This window comes from Lagopus muta, chromosome 1, assembly GCF_023343835.1.
Source record: "Lagopus muta isolate bLagMut1 chromosome 1, bLagMut1 primary, whole genome shotgun sequence".
Lineage (NCBI taxonomy): Eukaryota > Metazoa > Chordata > Aves > Galliformes > Phasianidae > Lagopus > Lagopus muta.
In genome coordinates, this window is record NC_064433.1 from 84370000 (window position 1) to 84393535 (window position 23536).

Here is a 23536-nt window from a genome sequence, read left to right on the forward strand (position 1 = left end):
ATTTACCAACAATATTTATTGCATGTGGTCTTTCCAGAGACACTTTGGTTGGGCAGATATTTCTTTTCTTGGCTTCATGTAAATATTGTCTACACAGAGAGATGGGAGATGTGTTCTTAAAGCCATGAGAACATGCGGAAAAATGTTGCATTTTTTTTTTTATTACATACCTCCCTGCTCAGTAATGGAATCTAGCTGAGAGGAGCATCTAGAAATTATATAGCTTCCCCATAGCTATGTTGTCTCAAGCAAATGCTGGGGCATATTGTAATGCTTATCTGATGTTCCTCAGGATATCTGAATTCTTTTGTTTCTGAGTAATCTCCTCTTTCATGACAGGCATGCATAATACAACGGTCATTTTTCTCCAGAAAGGAAGAAAAGAATGCTGCAAATTAAATATTAGACAAGTAATTGCCCATTTTTAATGAGTAAGGACAGTTACTCAGCAAGTATTTTCCCCTTTATTCTTTTTATAGGAATGTCTCTGCTCTTCCTTGAGGCCATCAGGCACAGCACAATTTAGTAGTCTGTAATATTTCTTGGAAACAGCGTTCTTGCATGGAAAGGCAAATTTCTTGTATAATACTTTTTCTGTCTAAATGCTTTACTGACTTATTCAAAGGCCTCATGAAACTAATATTGCCAAAGACTATTTGATCAAACCAGAAAGAACCCATTTAGCTTGAAGGAGTAAATGCTAATAGCTACTTAATTTATTCAATGCTGTATACTTCTCTTTATAAGCACAAAATGAAACAAACACAAAAATCAACTGTTATTGTCAAAGCAGTCCCATGTGTTTACCCCAATTGCCGAGCTACGATCTATCTTACTGAGGTGATCATCTTTTCGTTTTGCTCTTTAATATTGATAGAATATTTATTCCTTTATCCTCTCTAAACTCTGCTCCGTCAGCCAGTCCTTTCCACTAAAGGAAATTACAGGCTGCAGGGAAATCTGGAGAAATATCTGTGTTTTAATACTAGTTGTATATCATCCAGGATCCCACCGGAGATGACATTATTGCTTTCCAATGGCGAGAGCTGGTCACATGGGAGGTGATGTTTTTATTATAATCAGCTGCAGAGAACTGGTGAGGCTGAGCTCATCTGCAGCTGAGTACGTTTGAACTTTTGTACCTCTCAGTACCTTTCTCTGAGCAGTGGAAACCCCCTCCAACTGGGATGTGTTAGTGGGTTTGGTTTCCTGTAAATACTGAGATCTCAGAAAATGGCCACAGGAAATGGACTTTTCAATAGAAAAGAAAATTGAACTGAATTACCACAATGATCATTGAAGCAAAGTACTCTCATCTGGGTTAGGTAGAGAAAGATATTATGGTATAAATATCTGATCTGATCTTAGTTTTCCATCCAGAGAATTACTCAGAATACCTTTTCAATTTCTGTTTTATTACACAAAGCAGATTCTACTTACATTGTGGCCTACCACTATACTGGAAGTCTCCTGAGAGATGCTTTGCACCCTGAACACCAATCTGAAACTTCAGGAATTGGTCTTCAGTCAAAGCCTCAATAAACATATCGCATCTGCTTCCCTGGGACAATTTCCAGATGACATGCATTTCATTGACTTTCTGTGAGGAATAAATGGAAATCTAGTGGCACATCTGGTGCTGCCTTCAAATCAATTTGCAGAAGTTAAGTAGATTTGAATTGGCATTCACTCACATACAAACCTGCAGTGCAGCTCTTTGTTTGCTTCACCCTGCTGATTTGGCCATTAAGCAATAGCGTTTACCTTAATGCAGATTTTGTTAGGAGAAAAAAAAGGAGAAGAAGAAGAAAAAAAACATTTTGCACACGACTGAACTTTAAGGCAGTTAATGAAATTAAAGCGAAGAACTCACAGCACAGTAGGGAACCCAGATAACAGGAACAGTCATTTACTCCGCACATTTCTGTTCCCACAGGAGCCAAGGCTGATTATCCAGGCCAGGTTGCATCCAGAGGGATAGAAAGATGACAGCACAAGAGTTTTTCTCTGCCCAGCATCTCTAGTCAAATTTATTTACATGCTGTAAAGAAACAATATTTTTGAAATTGATATCTTCCTTGTGAAGTTCGGGAAGTGTGGATTACGGAGCCGTGTATTCTCCCTACCAAGTTTTCACAAAAAAAATTCATGGTGTATGAAAAAGGACTTACGTTGTCTAGCTTAGTCAGTACCATCCATGTCGGTCAATCCTGAGTAATTTTGTTAAAGATGTACGTAAAAAACAAGTTTAGAGAGGGAAAAGAGGAAAGCAGATCCAAGTCTGGATATTGTCTTCACAAAACAGACACTTTTTTCTTTTCTCTCTCTCTTTTTTTTTTTTATGTTTTAAGTAAAAGCTATATAACATTCCACAGTCATCAAAGGATGTTCTCTTATCACGGAGTAGCCTTTGGGTTAATAGCATACTTCTAGATATCTCTCTATTCTCTTTACTAAAGCAGATTGTAAAAGGTGAGAGAGATCGGTTTTAGTCTAGAGCACTTTTATGAGGTAAAAGCATTATTTGATGCTTAAGGCATTGGGCCAGACCTTCGAACATCTGGTTCAGTTCCTGCCTTTTCCATAAACTTCCTGTGTGACAAAATACATTTGAATTTCAATTCCCTATCGATCAGGAAGGGATCACTTTGTTTTTGTGTTTTACAGAGGCGGTCAGTTCCTAGAGTCTATTTAAGAACCTGCATGGCCTAGTTCAGTGAAAATGTAACTTTAAGCTGTAGGCAAGAGTTGATTCCTTGATATTCTGAGTATCCAGTCCTAACTCAGTCACTGTTTTCCTGTAGCTTGACAGTCTCATTCTCAATATTGCAATATATAATATTAGAATAATACTACTTTCTTACTTCCAGTGGCAGCACTGTGAATAAAATGTCTGCAACACTTCCTATTGCTTAGAAAAAAAAAGTGCTGTAAAAATTGAAATGGTTTTGATCAAGAGAATTCCATGCACTTTTGCATAAGGTAGTTTTTCCACAGTCAGTTTCACTGTATCTGCTCCCAAAGCTTCTTCCCTATTGTTTTCAGTATAGAAAAGTTCATTTAGTCTTCACACATTATTATCTCTCATCTTTCAGATGTACGAACCCAGCTGCAACAGCATGAAAGACAGAGAATGAGTAAATGACGGCTGCAGCCTGATCTTGGCCAGAAAGCAGTTAAGATTTTATCTTCACAGCACCTTTTTTGTCCATGGAAGGGCGCTGACCCACTGCTTGTGCCTGACAGGAATGCTGGCTGCTGGCCAGCAGTGGAAAAAAGTCAAGTTGTGAAACAGGAGAAATATTTGAGTCAACCCCTGAATTAGGCAGAGCAGACACAAGGAACTGACTCAACTTGCCATCCGCTCTGGGTTACCCCTTTCCTTCCAAAGATTTTATTGTTTCTGTGGCTTCCTGACTGTTTTTCAGCAAGATTGCAATCTCAGCCTACAAAGCACTGGGAAGATCAATCCTATCTAAAAGTGGTCTGTGAGCTGATAAGTTTCTGTGAAGCCTACTGTTCTTTAAAGGAATAGACTTTGTTCGGAGCAAATGCAGCAGGTATCTCTTTATGCTGACTATTTAAGTCATGGGTTCATTCAGAAAAACATTCTACATTGATACACAGGACTATTACTTTCCCAAACGCATATATGCTAATTATCTGGTCCTGATCCTACTGTTCTGGGAATGTTTCCTTTTAAATTTTCATGGAAGAACAGGAAACAATATTCTCAAAATTACAGGTTCAAATGTTGTGAGCAACAACCATTTTATAATGCAATATTTCTTTAAACGACCTGCTGGTCCCATTACTGCCTCCTCCTAAGTGAAGGGACGTATTTTTCTGTATTGCAGGATTTTTTTTTCTCAGAAATGCAGGGCTCAGCAATTGTGTGGAGAGCTGAACAAATGGTGTCAGAATCCTCCTTGAGCCAAAACAAAAGGAAAGCAATCCATCAGGCTTTTGAGGAAAGATTTAGCTTCTCGTTCCAGGGCTCTTACTCACAGTGATGAACGTTCCACAAGGCAGCCTGTTCCTGTTAAGCAAAAAGCACGTCCTGCTTTCTCTCAAACAAATATTTTCTAGGAATTTAAAGGTGAATATTTGAATTGATGAAATGACGACTTAGATGTATTGGAATAACTCATGAGATATTGGGAAATCAAATGCAAAACTGCTCATTTCTTTTCCAGGAACATGCCAAATGCTGGGCTCCTCAAAACCTTACCCAGAGAACTTTCTGACACAAAAAGTTCTGAGTGCTTTTTCCAGGAGTTTGGTTAGCCCAGGGAAAGTAATCATTAATATTTCTATTGTGGTGGTTTTTGAGTAGAGAATGGTCAAATAGGTCAAAAATGCCTGCTTTCAGAGAACAGAATAGAAAAAGAATAAGTGGGAGGACCAAGAATTGGGTATGTTTGAATAAGCCCAGTGCTCATGCTATGGAATACAGGAGTGCCTTGTGACCAGACTAGAAATACCAACAAAAACAGGTAAAATAATGATATTGACTGGTTCTAGAGCAAACTATTGCTTAGGGACCACTGTTACTAGTTTTCAGAAAGTTGTATCTTTCATTAGAGATGTAGAAAAGCTTTGTAATCTGCAAACAAGATTGTGATTTGCAGCCTGTATAGAAAGTGATGACCTCTTTGCCCTGATTACAGCCTTAGGCTATTTTAGCTATAGCAGTGCTGCTACATCTTAATGCTGTTATGGTCTTTCTAGGCAAAAAAGAAGACAAAAATAGTTTGTGAAATCGAATGTATTACCAGCAACTTCAGGAGAACTTTCATGATTAACAGGAAGACAGTCACTGTCATGTTGTAATATGTGGCCACTATTAAGTCTGGTCCAAAAAAGAAAGTGATTTTCATTAATTGCTTTCAGAGCAATTATCCATATAGCTAAATAGGTTTGAAAGAGTGGAGGTTACACAGATGTGTAAAAAATGTAAAAGGAAAAGCTCAGTAGCATCTTGAAAGATGATAAAGAGTAGACCTAATAATAAGGTTTTAAATATTGTAAACAAGCAGGACTTTTACATCTGAAACTCAAAGGAGAGAATTTCATTTGCAACTGTAGGTCAAATTACCAGATGCTTCCTGATAATGTAGGAGGCACTCTGTGCCTGCTTGCAATTCCTCACTTAGATAATGCATAGGAAACAAAATGATCTAAACTCCCAAAGCACTTGACCCTATGTGCAGTTGTCTAGGAACAAAATTATGTACAAAATACAGAGATACTATCAGGGTCTTGTGTATATCATGATTCCATAGCAGTGGAATTTGCTGAATAATTGTGGTCTTGACTCTTACTTATTATTAGATACTATATGAAAGGGTATGCGAAGGATTTTGAAAGTCCTGAGGGAAGTCTCTGTAGTGAGCACTTTGCAGACATTTAACAAGGACAGGCCTGTCCCTAAGTGAGCACAGGTTGTACAATGGGAAAATGCACCACAAAGTATGAATCCCAACTTGCAATATGTAGGATTAAAACAATATATATATGGAGGCTGGCTGCTTATAAAGCGGATTTGTTTCTAGTCTATCTGTCTGGGTGTTTCACAATTCTAGCCAATAACACCAGTATACTGATAAATGCTTTTAATATTAGCTGTAAGAAGGATGAGCTCCTCATCATCTAGAGGTGAGGGAAAGTCAATCTGGAAAGGAAAAATGTTTGTTTACAAGCAATGTGATTAACCCTATCACTTCAGAACAACTGTCTAATTCTGCCTTCCAGCCATACCTATCTCACAGTCCCAGGCTGCCTTCCCTACTATAACAGATCTGAAAAGACCCTCTGCTCTTTGCTGAGTTGCCAGAATTTCCAGCTTTTGCCATGCAAGTGGAAATATTATCACCACCTGTATGGGAACTGTTGAGTCAGCCTGAACCACTAATTGATCACCTGAGGCAAGGACTGAGTCAGCCACAGAACACAGGTGAAAGCAATTCACCTGTGTGACCGGAAGGAGCCAGGCTCCACCCCTCCTAGACCCCATTTAAGGGCTGACTGCTACTGGGAAATGGTCTCTTTCTTGAGCTCTCTCCTCTGGGGAGTCTTTTCTGCAAACCTGGGTCTTTAGAAACAGGTGAGCATTCCTTTCCTGCCTGTTTCTTTGTTTTTGCTGTGATAATCTTTCCAGCTGTAACACTGCCTATAGCTGAATATGGAGAATTATGGAGAAAGTAAATCAATTTTTAATGGGGGTGAAACTGAAGAGTGTCTTTTAATGGAGTTTATGCCTAAAATATATTTTCCAGAAACCCTTATTTTTAAAAAATATGAATGATGCAGCTGTGAGATGTCTCATGTGCTCTTCGAGAACATCTTCAAACCTGAGTTCTTAAAAACACAAAACATGAATGTTATAACTCTGACTACTTGTGGATACCAGTGTTAGTAACTTAAATTTGATAGCGTAGAATCATAGATTGGCTTGGGTTGGAAGACACATTAAAGATCATCTAGTTCTAACCTCCTGCTTTGGGCAGTGTTGCCACTCATCAGCCCAGGCTGCCCAGGGTCCCATCCAAACTAGCCCTGAACGCTTTTAGGGTTGGGGCATCCATAACTCCTTTGGCAGCCTGTGCTAGTGCCTTACCACCTTCCGAATAAAAAACTTCCTCCTAATATCTGATCTAAATCTCTCCTTTCTTAGTTTTAAATCACTCACCTTGAACAGTCTGTAACATAATGCCATCAAACCGTATTGGTCACCTTTGTTTATAAGCTCCCTCTAAGTACTAGAAGGTCACATCCTAGAATCCTGAGTATAGGCCATCCTATGCTTTGATGATGTTTTACCTGAGAAAAGAGGGGCTTTATATAATTTTTTCCACAGAATATTGTGCAGAATACATATTATGCATATGCTGTACTACAGTCTTAAATATACCTCTGCAGCCCTTTATATAGCTCTGAGGTCTGTTGCATGGTCACAAAAGCTAAGCACTACACAATTCCTATAGGTAAGTACTATTAGACTGCTTAATAATTTGGCATGTAACTGCCAAACCAAACATTACTATCAACTTAAAAATGATCAGATTTTGTGTTCAATTTAAATTCAACTTCTTTAAATATCTGTAATGTAAAATTCTAATTGTCAGCGAATAGTTCTCTTAAAGACTCATTCACTACAAATAATGTTTTATGATGCTAACAGACACTCAAACCATTCCTTTCCCTGTTTCAATTTGATATGCATTTGTTGATTACCTTTTGCATTGCCTGGCCTCACTTTGGAAGGTGCATACAGAAACTGCAGCATCAGCATCCCACTAGGACACAAGCAGTCCCTGTGCAGAAGCTGCTGGGAGGGGAAGATGAAATCAGCAAAAACCTTGATGTATGCCATTTATGAAGGCATTTCTGAAGGTTACCAATCTGCATTGAAGCTTTTCTGAGAGTTGGTCTGTAGTGTATAGAAAGTGAATGTGTGGATATATCTCTGCCATTTATATTCTTCTAACTGTAATTTTATGAATCCAGATCGGACTATAAACGTTCTGAATTGGCACTGCTCCACTAGAGGAACAGGTAAGCATCTGTCCTGGAATAACTGAGCTGGCATGTTTTTGCAGGTTTCCTGACAAGTGAAGTGGATAGAGTTGAGTTGAGAAAGCCAAGACAGGGCAGCAAATTATCTTGAGAAGGTGACTGACAGTTGTGTCTGATTTCATAGAATCATAGAATGGCCTGGGTTGAAAAGGACCACAATGATCATCTGGTTTCAACCCCCCTGCTGTGTGCAGGGTTGCCAACCAGCAGACCAGGCTGCCCAGAGCCACATCCAGCCTGGCCTTGAATGCCTCCAGGGATGGGGCATCCACAGCCTCCTTGGGTAACCTTTTCCAGTGCGTCACCACCTTCTGTGTGGAAAACTTCCTCCTGATATCTGGCTTAAACCTCTCCTGTCTCAGTTTAAAACCTTTCCCCCTTGTCTTATTACTGTCCACCCTTGTAAACAGCTGTTCCCCCTCCTGTTTATATGCTTCCTTCAAGTATTGGAAGGCCACAATCTTGCTGTGGAGCTTCTGGAGCCTTTCAGCATTGTGTCTAAACACAGTCTATTCCAAGAGCATCTGAGTAGGAATTCCACAGAATGAAATGGAGTCAAAGGAAGGTCAGAAGTCAAAGAATGAGTAGAGAATCCACTAGAGTCTGAGGGTGATCTAAACACTACCAAGCTTTCAGATGTCAATTTAGAGTCTTCTGAACTGCTTGTGTTAAAGCAGAATACTCTGTCCTAAATGACACTGGCAACTTTGTCTTTTTCCCTTTTGCGGCTTTTTCTTCTTCTTTTGGGGAAAGAGGGGTAAAAGGGACATTATTTTCTGTGAAAAATGCCCAATAATCTACAGAGTGCAATCTTCTGTTAAGGTGAACCATCATAGCATAAAAATCTACTTATAAACTATTGGCAATTCTTTTAAAGTATAACCGATCCTCTTGCTCCTATTATGTCTCTCAATGGGCTGTTTTAGTGACTCCCTGCTCTGCTCTTTAGAAACCTTATTTTAGCTGTCATTATGCCAGTACACTCTTCTGGAATGAAGAACAAATTCCTCCTCCATATTTATTCCCTGATGTGTTTATGGGGAGTGATCACATCACGGCTTATCTAATTGCTCATTGAGCAACCTCAGCCATTTAGATGCCTTAGCAAGATGGGCTCTTCATGAACTTTGTATTCAGCCTACTGACCAGCCTAGCGTCCAGTCACTGAATGCGTTCTATGCACCTGATCCTAGTCTAATCAATTTTTTAAATAATGATAACTAGAACATGACCTCCCAGGGGAGGTTGCATTATTTCCTTGCAAACTGAAGTTAATAATTACCTCTGTTAAAATATATTTCAGATGAGGATCATCTTTGTCTCTTTTTTTTTTTATTGCTTCATGTCAGTTACATGTCATAAGTGGGCCATCAGCCTAATACATGTCATTGTCTCCATACATCTCTCATTGATAAAGTGCCAACTTAAACCAGGCCTTGCAAGTGCCTTGCATTTCCATCACATTTCTATCATCTTGACTTCAGAACTGATCATCGTTTTTGTGTTGTTCTTTTCCTTCTCTGCATACAACATTTAGCCACCATACTGAAAATGTTTCCAACTGTGTCATTAACAGATGACATTAGTCTTTCTGCCAAGGCAGTTCATGAGAAAATTTTATGATGCTGAATTCCATAAGCAGTCTTGGAAGGTGTCTCCTTGAATGCTCAGTGATAAACCTCTGTCCCCTGCCTCCCTTACTCAGCTGTTTCCCCAAGCCATCTTGCTGTTGACATATTCATTTATATTCACATATTTAAGTGATTATTATACTATTATCTTCTCAATTTTCTTAAATGGACTACATGAGAAAGCTTTATAGAAGTCATGATAGATTCACTACATTTTCTTTCCCTAAAAAAAAAAAAAGTTGATAGCTGTGGAAAAAAGCCAGATGAATTTGTTACTGTCTATCTGTAAACTCAGACTGCATTTTGTCCTCTTTTTCATTACCTTTATGCTTTGCACTAGCTTTTTTCCATTGCAAGCATGTACTAAAGCTTTGTATACTATTGAAGTCTGAAAGTGCATCATCTTCCTTCTGTATGGTTAAGTTCAGAAGTGTTCACTGTACAATATGGAAAAGAGTACTGATTTAGTTTTGGGGTCTTAGGCAGATAATTATTACTTTCTGATGCACAGCAGTCCACTAGAAGTGTTTTCCTTTGTTTGGAATTCAAGTTGCAAGAAATTTTTGCATCTCCTACTAACAAGTTCTCCCAGGTTTTCTAACCATTCAGGACTTGAAGCTCTTTAGTCTGGCTTACTTCACCAAATGGTTTTCTTGGCTTCATAAAGTTTCTTCTAATTAATTTCAATTATATTGATATGATCTAACTTATGATTATTGAACCACAAATAATATTGTGCTGCTCTTGTTCCGTTTAGATGAAGCAAAGAACACGCTTCCTTCCTCAGTAACAACTTAGGGAAAAAGCTTTACAATTTACACTGGGTAAATGAGAAACACTGAGACAACAACAACAAAGTACGTATTTCTTCTGTTGGAACAGCACATCACGTACAGTCCTTTCAGTTCACATGATGGAAAAACTCCTTACCAGGTCTCTGATTTATAGGGATGAAGAGGCTGGTTCAACACCTAGTCTTTTCTTCCCAAACTAAAAGAAAAAGGTTGTCTCATACTTTCAAGACATATTGTGCCTTTTCCAGCAATGTCTATTTTTTTTTTTTTTAAGACTAGATCCCTAACCTTGAATAATTCTGATGATTTCCAGTGTGGAAAATTTATAGTACTAGGCACGGTGTTCTGAGAAGATATAACAGAATCTGACCCTAAAAGAAAAGCAATGCAGTGAATGCTACAGAGTTTACGAGGGAGGTGAATTTTTACTGTGTTATGATTGGGTGTGTTGGTAATTGTGGGAACAAATTCAGGTTGAAAAAAAAAAAAAGTGCATCAGGAAAAAATGTACTGAAACTCAAATACGCTGCAGTCCAAAAACATATCCCAAAGGGGATCTTGGAAGCACAAAAGCCTTAAAAATTTAAAACCAGATTTGACAAAGCAATAGAATTAGCCCTACATTTTTAAAGCTGGCTAGCAGAGATTTTTTCCATATCTATCTTCCATGTGTTTGTGTTCTCTACCTCCTCCTTCCCTGACAGATGTTCTACTCTTTGTTACATAAGGGAATAACAGCACCCTTTACTGACTGATCCTCAGTTTTCATCTGTAATTTAAGCCCAGGTTTCAGGTTCTGCTGCACTGTTTGTACCAAACTGATTGGTGCTAACAGAAGTCTATGCCTTAGGTACTTTTCCTGCCTGTGGCCCAGCACAAGTAGGGAAAGGGGGAACTTGTTACTTTTTAGGGGTTCTGTGGAAGTAAATACTTAATTTTAAGGGCAAAGCTTGCAACTTGCAGGTAGGACTCAAAACAAGATGTTTTCATTCATTCTGTTTAATACCACATACTGATATTTGTGGCACCAACAGCAGGTGATTTTTTCTAATTTTTTCATTTTTTTTTAGAACTAGTTCCCATACCTCTAATTTTTTTTTACAGTATTTGTGTACTTAGCTAGATCTACAAGCATTCCACCTCTAACATTAGGCTGGAGTCATTTTTCATCCTCCAGGGTTAACATCCATCATTAGATGGACCCATGCAGATCTCTATGAAATGTTTGCTTTTAAAGCCAAGCGTTCTTACATCAGTTTTTGACATTTTATTCACTTGGACAAACTGATTAATGGTGTCAGCATTGTACATTTGCTTTGCAATTAATACTAAGCAGATGTTATACTGGCTTGTTGCCCCACACTATGAGCATGAAGAGGTAAATCCCGAAAGACCTTGCTTTTGTTAGTAGGTCAGTCACCAAAAGGTCAAATTGTGTCCCTTGTTCTGTTTTATACATACATCTGATACTGATTAAACTTAGATATTTCAATTCAGATCTTGCAGGAGGGGCTTTATGTTAGAAATCTAGTATCAAAACCTGACTAAGCAAAACTTGTGCTGATTGTGAGGGCTTCTGGGTTAAATAATTTGTGAGTTACTGCTATTATCTCTCATATTTTTTCTCTCAGTAATTGTGCAGACATGGTCTGTAAGGAGAGGCACCATCTTCTCATGAAGTTGATGGCATGTAACAAGAATGTTTCAGGTGCGCGGGTCTCTCTTTAGTCTGAGATGGAAACCACAAATCTCAAGCTCTATAAATAGTGAGATGGGAACAGTTCTTACAAGAAATCTGGATAAGCAATTCTAGTGAAAGAAATGGTAGCAAAAGAAGAGATGACAAACTATACCTACTCATTTTCCGATAACCAAGGCTAAACTTCAGATATGAACCCACTGAAGTAGAATTGTATCTGTTTGACGCTGGTAGGAGAGAATCAAGAGCGTTGATATAGGTTTTAGAAATGGGTCTGTGATACAAAATTTGACTCAGATATGAAGCCTCCTGAAATTCAGAAAGTCCTCACATCCAAGGCTATTAGGCCCTATTCTTGTAATTTATGTTAGCCTACGTTATCTGCAGTTCTGGGACAGTGATCTTGAGTATACTACTCTTCCAGACAAATGAATGATTATCCCTTCTCAAAATCCAGAAGAATTATTCCTTTTATTTAGTTTACTAATGTATTAAATATCTATATAGAGATGTGAAATTAATAATAGATTAATTTGTTACTTTCACTGTGGGTTGTTTTCTTTAAAAATAAAAAAAGTGAGATCCATCTTAACAAAAACAAACAATTCAGGAAAAGCTACACATTAATCCCACACAGGTAAAAATTATTCTATTCATGTACTTATATTTGGGCAAGATAAGAATGTTCATAAAACTATTGGGTCTTACTGTCACCTGTAGAGCTCTGAGACCAGGTAGAAAGTGAATCTCTTGTAACTCCTGTTTTCACTCTTCAAATGACTTTTTATAAAATAGCTTTGAATATTTAGGATAATTAAGTACCACAATTATGATGCTATGATCTTTTTATCAAAGGACACATTCAAATGTAAGCTACTGCAGTTAGAATGGCAAAATTATACTGACAAATCTCCTGGTCAGAAAAACTCTTTCATTATGACTATGATTGTTCCACAGATTCTTGGTGACTTGGTTATTTAATTAAAGTGAATGGATTCAATTCCTGGAACCCTATGGTGTAATCTCTGCTTTTGGATGTGTTGGTTCCTAACACAGTACATTTTCAGATGAGGCCAAGATGTTTTTTGTGAAGGACAAAAGAATGTCAAATTACTTCAGTTTTTGTCTTTTTAGAGATATTTTAACATAAAACAACAAAAGATATAGATGTAAGTAGGTAATCTGCTGTTTTAAGTACATTTTCCTGTTAGTGACATGTACATTGTTTATGTTTCTCTCCCTAAGCATTTCATTAAAATAAGCCTTTCAATGTCTTAACAACTAGCATATTTTAAATTTAAACTACTGAGAGTTTATGTGCACTACAGTCCAAATGTAACAAGGTTTCTATTTACTGAATCTTTTATATCTCCAGTGTACCTTTCCCTGTGTAAGCTGAGTGTCAGCTGTGGCATAAAATGATTTTTAACTTCAATTCATCACTTTCCAGTTGGCTGGCTGTACCTTCCCCTTGAATTCACAATTGCAAGCAAGAAAGCTATTGAAAGGTCAAAGGATAGAGAGAAGAACAGAATGGCGCTTGTTCCTTCTGCCACTTTAACTTACTGACTTCCTCACTGTTTCCATGCATTCATTTGCATAATAGAGGTGATCATCTGGCCTTTATTATGGCAGATTGAATATAAATCAGTTACTGAAACATAAAATATGTCCCAGAGAACTCTCTACACACTGGCATACAAATGAAGGACCTGCTGCTGCCTAGGGAAACTGGAGGCGACAGAAGAAAAATATTAGTGTTGCTAATTGGTGCTTATCATTACAACCTGTATGAGAGGCTATAGGATTTTAGCTTGGAGAAGGCTCCGGGGAGACCTCACTGTGGCTTTCCAGTATTTGAAGGGAGCATATAACCAGGAGGGGGAATGGCTGTTTACAGGGGTAGATAGTGATAAGACAAGGAGGAATGGTTTTAAACTGAGACAGGGGAGGTTTAGGTTAGATATTAGGAGGAAGTTTTTCACACAGAGGTGGTGACGCACTGAACAGGTTGCCCAAGGAGGCTGTGGATGCCCCATCCCTGGAGGCATTCAAGGCCAGGCTGGATGTGGCTCTGGGCAGCCTGGGCTGCTGGTTGGCGACCCTGCACACAGCAGGGGGTTGAAACCAGATGGTCATTGTGATCCTTTTCAACTCAGGCCATTCTATGATTTCACAGTCTTTGGTGAAAGAAATGTTTCTTTTAGTAAATATCCCTTCTCCCATCACTTTAAAGTTGCTTAAGTGACTGACTTTGGGCACTGGACTTCATATTTCAAGAGAGAACTTACAGCCAAAAATATCCTCATTTTTGACACTCTCTGGGACTGAATGTAACTGTGGGATGGGAGAGTTCTGCTTATATTCAGATATAACCCTATATTTAATGCCTTATTTTAAGCACTAAATCTTTTCATTGGGAAAAGATATTTCTGATCTGCAACATTCTAAAACGTTCCACCTATGCAGGCTGCTTTAGGGAGCCTGCTTTGCAGGGGGGTTGGACTCGATGATCCCCAGAGGTTCCTCCAACCCCTGCAATTATGTGATTCTGTTTACAGTTTTCCTTCTCGACACAAAAATGTCTGCAGGCTTTTAGTCCTAACCTTTAGAACTAAATAGAAAAGTACCCACCACACTCCTGCTCTACCTTCTTGACCAGCATTCCTTACCTTTCATTTTTGATAAAATTGAATAAGATGCCATGCTTTCTCTATCACTGAACAGAGCTATTCCATGCACAGTCAGTCCAGGACTTTCCAGGAAGTCTGTCAGTTAGCACACCAAGCATTCACTATTCAATATGGTAATCCCCTCAACTTTAAATTTGCTCATTAAAAAAATGTTTTTTCTTCCCATCTGCCATAACTGGCTGTCCAAATTCTTCATGACCTTCTGCAAATAAATTCTTCACACCATTTGTGTAAGTCACATTTCACTCACAGCCTAAGAGATTGATGCTTCCAGGTGATATGCAGCAATCTCATGCAGCAACTAATGTGCTGCTTATGTTTTGCTTTAGTCTTGTATGAAGGGCACGTGTTGGCAGAGAAGATGGGGTACTGTGCTTTAAGTGCATGCATGAGATTTTTCTCATACATCTGAAAACAGAAAAGGGCTGGGCAGTAGAGTATTGCAAGTCGTAAGCTTTAAAAAACAATACTGGGATAGAAAACAGTGATGTTTTCAAAAGATGCAGGGTCAGTTAAAAAGAGGAGAGCTTTCTTCTACCTTTTGGCTTTATCATACTTTCAGGTTGATTTGGGTTGTATTTTAAAATCCTTTCAGCAGTTATACTGGCAAAAACTTTGCATCTAACATCTTTCTGTGTCTCCCTTCTCCACCCTCATTTGTGTTTTTTTGGTTTTTTTTTTTAATTTGGATTTTTATTCTTGAAACTCATACATAGTCATTGCTTGCCAGCGTCTAAGTGCTGGCAACAACACAAAACAACACAAATTTCCTGGGTTTTATAGTAACTGGCAAAGCTGTTCCCCAGGGAGAAGCGTTAGCCCTGTGCATAAAGCTTGGATTTCATATAAAACAGCCCTTTTTCTTCTTTAAATTTGATCATATGCTGTCATTTTCATATGTCTTTATTAGCATAGCGCAGTATTTCTTTTGAAGCTTTAAATATTTTCAGACTTCCTCCCATTTAAAATTATAATTCTCTGCTATTTCAGTTAAATGCAGCACCATCGAAGCTGAGTTGCTTTTGCCTGCAGTTCTAGCTCTGTATTTCATCAGCACCAAACAGGGCTGTCCACAGCAGCACATTACTTACATCTACACAAAAGGCATAATTAGCTTTCAGTGCCATTCTGTTGTTTCTAGAGTACGTTTTCACATTTTGATTCTCCTCTTTTCACTAAAAACCATTTTATTCGTCAGGTACTGATGTGGTAGCAACCCAGATCAGGTCAGTTTGATTTGGTAGGACTACAATCAATCAGGCAAAAAAAATAGACTGCTGTCTGGATTCTTTATCTGTTACAGACAGAGCTGATAGCAATATGTTCATGGTCTAATGCACAATTTTAAGAGCAGACACAATACAATCTCTTGAAAAACTGAGCTTCTTTGCTACAGAGATTACTAATCTCATCTGCAATAACAGAAGAATGCCTCTATTTCTGGAAAGGAAAATTTTACTTGAAGTTCAGCCTTTTTGTTCTTAGCTTCCCAACAGCATCTTCACAGGTATCAGATTTTAACACTATAATCTCATCTCAAGTTTGTTCTTACATCTGAGGCTTTCCCGAAGACAAACTTTAGGCGTCAATTTATTACGCTATGTTGCTCTCTGACCTGAAACATGCAGCACTGAACTGCTTTCTTTCACCTTTATGAGGTTGTTCATTATATTTTCTTAAATGTATCACTATAGAGCTTCATCTTTTGGAGAGCCAGATGTCTAATATTTCTGTAGGTGTCACCAGTCAGTGAGATTGGAAGCAGGAATCAGTGTAATGCTATCAATCAGCTATGAATGAGTAAAGCTATGAATCAGTCCAGTGGCTAAAAGTGATTCAGAGGCAAAAATAGTAAAAGATAAAGATGCAGGAAGAGAAAAGGACTAAAAAAAGATAGGGAAGATACAGAATTTGAATGAGATGCACAGAGCATGAAAGCCCATTTCGAACTGGGGTTTGCATAAAAGAAGTGAAGCTAAGAAGAGAAACTGAGGTCCTCACAAAAGTGTAAAATATTGAAAAGGAGGCTAATAGGGTTACTATGAAACTGAGATTATATGGGTGCAAATAATTGAGGCAGCAGATTGAGCAAAATACAGATTGAATTTTAAGTGTGCTTTTCAGTCCCACAGAGGCTGAACCTGTGCTTAGTATCCTGCCTGTGCTTATGTGCTAAATTAATGGCATAATTAACACAGTCTTGTCCTTCGGCTGTCACTGAACTGTAGGATTCACTTCAGCCAGGGAATTCAGACTGCATGCTACTTCAGAAAACTGCTCTTCTTTAAGAACACAGAACCTACACTAAAAGACATGATTTCTCTTTAACATTTTTCAGACTGTTTTTACTTGGAGGGCTTTAGTGGGCCTTGGCATTGATCCAATACATATGAACTCCTCCGAGGGTAGAAGACAGTTTGAAATCCTCCCTAAAATTTTTCTTCCCTATGTTACTCTGTTGAAACAAAAAATAGCTGCTTCTTGTTGTTGTTTTTCCTAGTATTCCTGAATTGCTTCATGTACACAATGCAGTAAAATGTAAAAGAAAATTGTTTTTGGAATTTATGCTACCAATTTTTCTCTGTTAATGACTTTTAGGCCCAGTAAAATTAACAGATGTTTCCTACCAAAATAGCGTGAAACTAAATTTTAAGTGGTTTTTCTCTTTTAAAAACACAAAGCTAGAGACTGTCAAATAAATGTGTTTTATATACGATCATAAAGCTCTTATCTGAAGTTAATTAAAAATTAATCTTAGGTAGATATATCGTGGTGGTTTTGTAAATGTGTTTCTGGGGATGAGATTAATTACATCCACTGATGTGAATAATATACAATCGATATCCATTTTCCTTTCTAAAAGGTTGAAATCAAAGCCATTCTACAACTGGGACTTTGTTTTCCCTAAAAAATCAGTATAGCAGGCAGTTAAAATGGGAACAAAGAAAAACATGAAAACAGCAGTAGAAGGTAACTGCAGTTAGTCAAATAACATATGAAATATCACATAACTTTCTGAAAATCCAGAGGTATTTTCAATAGGCAGAATTCATGATAGGTTATAGTTACAATTCTTCATGGTTCCTCTTTGGATTTTTAATTAAAAATACTATGGAATCATTTGTCAAAATGTGTTTCTTAAAAGCGGAATTATGGCAAAGGACAACAATAACCATATGGTTATAAAATGGCTTTTTGAATATGGCATTACAATAATGGCTTTGGTACTGTCTTAATTCAAATAATTTAACAACAAAAAATTTTCTGACAAGGGTGAGTTTTTGTTCCAGTGTTGTTGTGGCTGTTAAATTATAAAGCCACATTTCAGTGAATATACTGCTCCGTAGTAAATAAACAGAGCTTGAACAGTTTCAGAGATAACATGGATCCAGTTATTCATGGGCAGGCATCAGGAGGACACTGGATCTCTCCCTCTTAGGTAAAAGGGCTACTAACCTGCAAAAATTAGAGATTCTACACCTTCTCCAGACAGCCAGTTCCAGTGTTTGAACACTTTTATGGTATTTTTTCCTCTTCTATCTGGATATGGAATTTTCCTTGTTGCTACTTACGTCTGTTGCTATCACTGTGCACCTCTGAGAACAGGCCAGCTCCATCTTCCAGCCATGTCCTGTAGGCACCCAGTTATCAGGTAATTGCAAGATCTCCCTTCTCTTGTCCAAGCTGAAGATGTCCACCTCTCTCAGCCCTATCATATGCAGAATGTTCTTCAGGCCCTGACCATTCAAGACCTCTTGAACTGACTGTCTGGCAGGTCAGTATTGTTGTTGTAACGGGGGGAGCCCAAAACTGGATATAGTACTCAGATGCAGTCTTACAAGAGCCGGATAGAGGTGAAGGATCGCTTCTGTAGCTCTGCTGGCCTCTGGACCTCTTGCTAACGTAGTCCAGGATGCCACTGGCTTTCTTCACTGTGACGTGCAGCTTGTCCTCTAGGAACTCCGGTTTCTTTTCTGCAGACTATTTATGAATATCCTCCAGAATATATAGTTGCAATGGGCAATTCCTTTCAGATACAAGAGCTTGCACTTGCTTTTCTTAGGGTCTGGGAGGTTTGTGTCAACTTGTTACTATAGATCATAAAGGTCTCTCTGAATAGCAGCCCTGCCCTCCAGCTGAATTCTGCTTTTGAGATATAATAAAAGAATAGGAAAGCTAGAGAAACACAGTGGGAAAGAAGCATCAGAAGCCTCTCAGGGGAAGAGAACCAGATGGTGATTAGATATCTGCATTTACCTCTAGAAGTTACTCGTAATGGAAAGGAAACATTATAGAAATGCTCGATTGCCTAAGCATTTTTCTGTTGGCACAGTTAGTTTAATCTTTGGTCCTACCCTCTTGAAAAAAAAAAAAAGGATTTGTGCTGATTTCATAGTATTTGTTGGCACCTTGCCTTCTGGTATTGATATTGCATGATACTGTATTTGTCTCCCATAACATTTTAGTTATGTATGTGTTTTGATTTGATGACAGGAGCAGTTTTAAGTCACAGTCTAAAATGGAGTCTTTATATACAGTTCTGTTTCCCCCAGAGGAGTTGCCTGGGAACTCTCACAGACTGAAATGTGCAGCACTCTGCAGATGGTCTACTTAAACTCATTTTGTGCTGCACTCTTCTTAGGAGGAGGAAGATTTTGAAAGCCAGGGAGACCATCTGGATTTATCTAATTATTCTTTTTCTTTTCTTTTTTTTTTTTTTCTTCTGCATTAAAAGTGTGTATTAAGACAAGCCATCCAAACAGTTGCATTGCTAATGGAATGATATTCCTCATTCTTTGGCTCCGTATATTCCATAAATCTTTAAGGCTTTTAGAGCGGATAAACTGTCATAGTTTGTCACCACTTCCATCAGGATGGCGTTCTCTTTGTGAAGTATGTATCCTAGAGCTCTGCATGAGCCATTTGTGGTTAGGGAATGTGGCTCCAGGACAAACTTGTAAGATAGATGAAGCAAATTCAGCCTCTGGCAGCTTTAGGAATCACTGCAAGTTCTCATACCCCTTGTAGAAATCAGCCCTCTCCCAAATCCAGTGTTCTTTTCACATGAACAAATAAAAACCTTTAGAACAGTTGAATCGAGCTAGGAAAATACCACACACAGTCTTCACAACAAAAAATAATGCAGGAGAAAACCTTTCCGAGTCCACCAGGGAACACTGCTGATTTATGTGTAGGATGTTAATGCACGGCACTATTAAGCCACAAATTATTCAAGGAGCGATTTTTCCAGTACACAACAAATACCGCTAATGATTAGTGATCCTAGGAATGTGGTCTCTATAGTGCAGAAAGGATGTTATTGCAGTGATATAACTGCTTCATGTGACCTGTGGTATGAACCTCTGCGTCTGCTGAATGGGAGACAAAGGAGCACATATAGATTACAGCCCATCTTCCATTACGTGCTGCGGGATGTCTCGGTGACTATTACATCCTACAAGCTGACTTAAAACAGCTTCATGTCAGACAGCCTTCATTGACTGCTTTCACTGAGATGTTGCTAAGAAGGTATCAGCAGGAGAAAAGTGTAAAACTTAGTAAACTTGCATTAAGGAATGCTTCGTAACACCCTGCATGCTTTATGTGAAAAAAGCCTCAGTAAGCACTGAGCTTCAACTTGACCGTCTGTCTACTCTCAACATCTTGACAAGCAACAGTAGTCTTAACGCAATCAGTGAGAGCCATTTAAACAGTTCTTTGAGCAGCAGCGTGGTTGAGGAGGGCTTCTCCTAAGGTGCCCTTCCTGCCATGGGTGCAGACACGGCTGGTCAGGAAAGCAGTATCTGCCTCACGGAACTGCTGCGGGATGCAGAGAATGCTTTGAGTGCTTGTTGCCCCCCAAGTAGGCTTTCATGGTTGCCTTGGGCAGCTAGTTCAGTGCTAGCTACTCTAAGTCTCTCCAGAAGTGCAATTTTGCTTTCTTGATGAAATACTTGAAAGATAGGTTCTTTTTCTTCAAAATACCTGATCGTCTAGATGAGTGTAGCCCTCTATAACCAGCCTCTGATCACACGCTAGGTGTTCCAAGAGCTAGATGAGAAATAGTTGGAATTGCAACGCCCTGAGCCCTCTTGGCTGTTCTCTCTCTTAGAGCTGGAATCGTGTTTATAAGCGGAGACCAGCGACACCAGTTTATTCTTGTCTATTTGAAACAGCGAAACTCGTGCCTCCACCGAGTTTTCTGAAGCAGTTTTGCCTCAAAAGCGAAATGCTCTCGGTCAGATCTTAAGGGAGAATCGAGGAGGCACAAAGAGGGGCGGTGAAACGCGGACCCGTCTCCCGCGGGGCGAATGCGCCGCCCCGCCTCTGAGGAGCCCTCCCGAGGCCGGGGCTCCCGCGTGCCGGGGGCGGGCCACGGGGGCGGCAGGAAGCGGGGCAGCCCCTCAGCCGCCGGGAGCCGCGGCGCGCACCCGGAAGCGCTTGGGCCGCTGGCAGGGGGCGCCTGGCTGCGGTTGGGGGCGTGCGCTCGGTCCGTCGGCGGCCGCGGGGCGCAGGGCAGAGACGCGGCCCGACCCGGCCGCCCCGCAGCCCGCGATGCGCTCGGACCGCCGGCCACGCCGCGGGGCATGGTGAGCCCGGGGCGGCCGCTCCCCGCGGGGACCCGGCAGGCGGCCTCGCTACTCCGCCTCGGCCTCCTCCTCCTGCCGCCGCTGCTGCGGGGCTCCGGAGCACAGAAAGGTGAGCGAGCGGGCGGGCGAGGGAGAGAAACGGGCCCTGCGTGGCTGCACGGTCGGGAGCGGGCTGCCACCTGTGCTCCGCCACCGGCGCGTGGCCCCGCGTCGCAAAGAAGAGCCCCTTCGCGGGGACGGAGCCCCGTTCCTTCCTCCCTCTCCCAGCGTGCCGGGGCCGCCCAAGGCTGCAGGCCTTCCTCCGGCGGGGGGAACGCGGGGCTGCGGGCACAGCTGCCGCGCTTCAGCTCGGCGGGGGTGAGCAGAGTGGTGCGAGCCGGGGGGCAGAGCGCCGTGCTGGCTGCGAAGATAAACTGAGCGCACCCCAGAGCGGGAAGCCGATCTAGGGGCGAAAGTGCTGAATCTGTGTTTGGTCGCTGTGGCTTTGTGGGGGGGTGTTTTTCCTTTTATTTATTTTATTTTATTTTTTGGTTCAGAGAAGTCGGAGAGGTTTGTTCTTTGGTGGTATTAATGATCGGGCTTCAACGGATTGAAAATTACAGGGCGAGATGTGGTCACTTCGTGGCAGCGGATCAGAGGATGCCGCAGTAAATGTCACTTTGATCACAGCCTCGGGAGAGAGCGGTGGGAGTGAGTGTTTTGACAGCATCTTGAAGCTCTTCCTTCTGTGAATACAGGGCTTGAGAAATGCTGCAGTTTTCAGCAGCTCTTGCTTTGGCACCGCTCTGGCTTTGGGTTGGGAACTCAGCTCTCTTCAGGTAAATTTCTGCATATCTGAAGGAGAGGTAGAAATATATCTGAAATGTCACAGACGCTGTGTTGAAATACACAGCGGCGGTCAGAAAATGCGTGCAGTGTACTGATAAGCACACAACTTATTTCTTGTATGGGAAAAGATTGGAGAAGTGCTCATAGAGGAAACTACTCCACTGTCTTATCTTGTCATCTTGTTTCCACATATACACATACGAAGCTGACACCAGCAAGCATTTGGCGTGCTTTTGTTGTTGTTAACAGAGGAGGAGAAAACCCATTTGTTTTTGAGAAGAAAGGGCAGTTGGAGCATTGTGTCTTTTGAAGGCTGTGTCTGGATGAGTCTGGCAGCAGCGAGGTGTTGGTTTGTGCTGCTGAAGCATCATGCTTGTGAATGTGTGCTCCAAATGCTTCTGCTGACTTGACACTTGTCTGACCTTTTGGTGAGCAGACTGCATTTGTTATTCTAGGAGAAAACTGAAATAACCAAGGGGAAAAGAAAGAGGTGTAGTTTTCCTTCAGCTCAGGGAGCTGAATTGGCTCAGTGAGTGGTCAGCTGTATGCAAAAGGGTTGGCACCACATAGTAAGAAGTGGGAGCCAGTGGACAGTGGATTTCTAAGTGTGCTGTTTGTGTTGTTCCTTTTGTACTCCTACCCAGAATTTCAGTTTAAAGGGTCTGTCTGCTTAATGCTTACAGTTTGCTCAGAAGATTCGCTTCAAAGGAGGGAAAGCTGCTCATTGACAAGCTTCATTTTATTTGGTAACCAAAGGTTAAGATCTCTTGTGCTGTTGGATAAAATGGTCTTTATAGTGAGAAAATGTTGGAAATTCTGAGAAAATTCTGCTTGTGACCGACCATTTCCTCATAATATATTATCTTACTACAGAAAAGGCTGGAGAGCCTGTATCTTCAATACTGGTGTCATTCTAATTTGGTTAAAGAATAGACATAGAAATGAAGCTGCTGCCTTTTTCATGAAGAGTCTGCACAAAACTAAATTAGCACATTAAATGTGTGCAGAGTTGTAAGAGGATTACCAGGAAAGTACCCAAAGCTTAGGAAATTCCACAGTTAAAGTTGCCTTTAATCTCTCAGAAGAAATACAGTGAGTTCCTACGTGTTTTGTAGGAGCCTAGACTGCCTTGGTACGTTAAGGAAGCTGATCCTCTCAACAAACAGCTATTCGTTTTCTTTCTTGCTGTTCAGCAGCTCCAAGCCTCGCACGCTGCAAGGTATGTGGATCCTGTTCTGAAGATGGAATGTTTCCGTCTCCTACATGCTTTCCTGGAGAGCTCCTCATTGGTATCAAGTGATTAAAAAATAACTGTATGTTTTTGGTCAGTGTGAAACTTATTTTGAATGTTTGTCAAGAGTTTTCCTACCCTTCCAGTGAGGAAGTCAAAACTAGGGTGGAAGAAGTGCGGGTGATACTGCAGTGAATAGATGTTTCACTTAATAGCCCACTGTGTTGTGGGATTAAAGTGTGGTCTGTCATGTTGAAAATCATCTTGTGTAAGAAACTCAGCATTCTTTGGGACAGGCTGCTGAGCAATGGCTCACTGTCTTGGAAAATAAGAGCATTTTGCATCAGGTCTAACACCTTTGGAAACGTTGAGAAAAGCTCAAGAGAAAAGTACCTGTACTGTATTTGGTACAGTCTTGTGCATCGGGAGCTGCCCAGGTGGCTGCTGTGCAAGTCACCTTGTGTGACTTTGAAAACGCTGTGGTGACTTGAG

General features: G+C 40.3%; 1 protein-coding gene across 1 annotated transcript in view; it reads left to right on the top strand.

Annotated features, from left to right (window-relative positions):
- Nucleotides 1–20691: 20691 nt before the first annotated feature.
- Nucleotides 20692–23536, top strand: part of DCBLD2 (discoidin, CUB and LCCL domain containing 2) — a 42577-nt gene continuing 39732 nt past the window's right edge. The window contains exon 1 of the mRNA XM_048944494.1: nt 20692–21094. Within this exon, the coding sequence (XP_048800451.1) occupies nt 20707–21094 (388 nt within the window). The 5' untranslated portion in view covers nt 20692–20706. The remainder of the gene's footprint in view (nt 21095–23536) is intronic.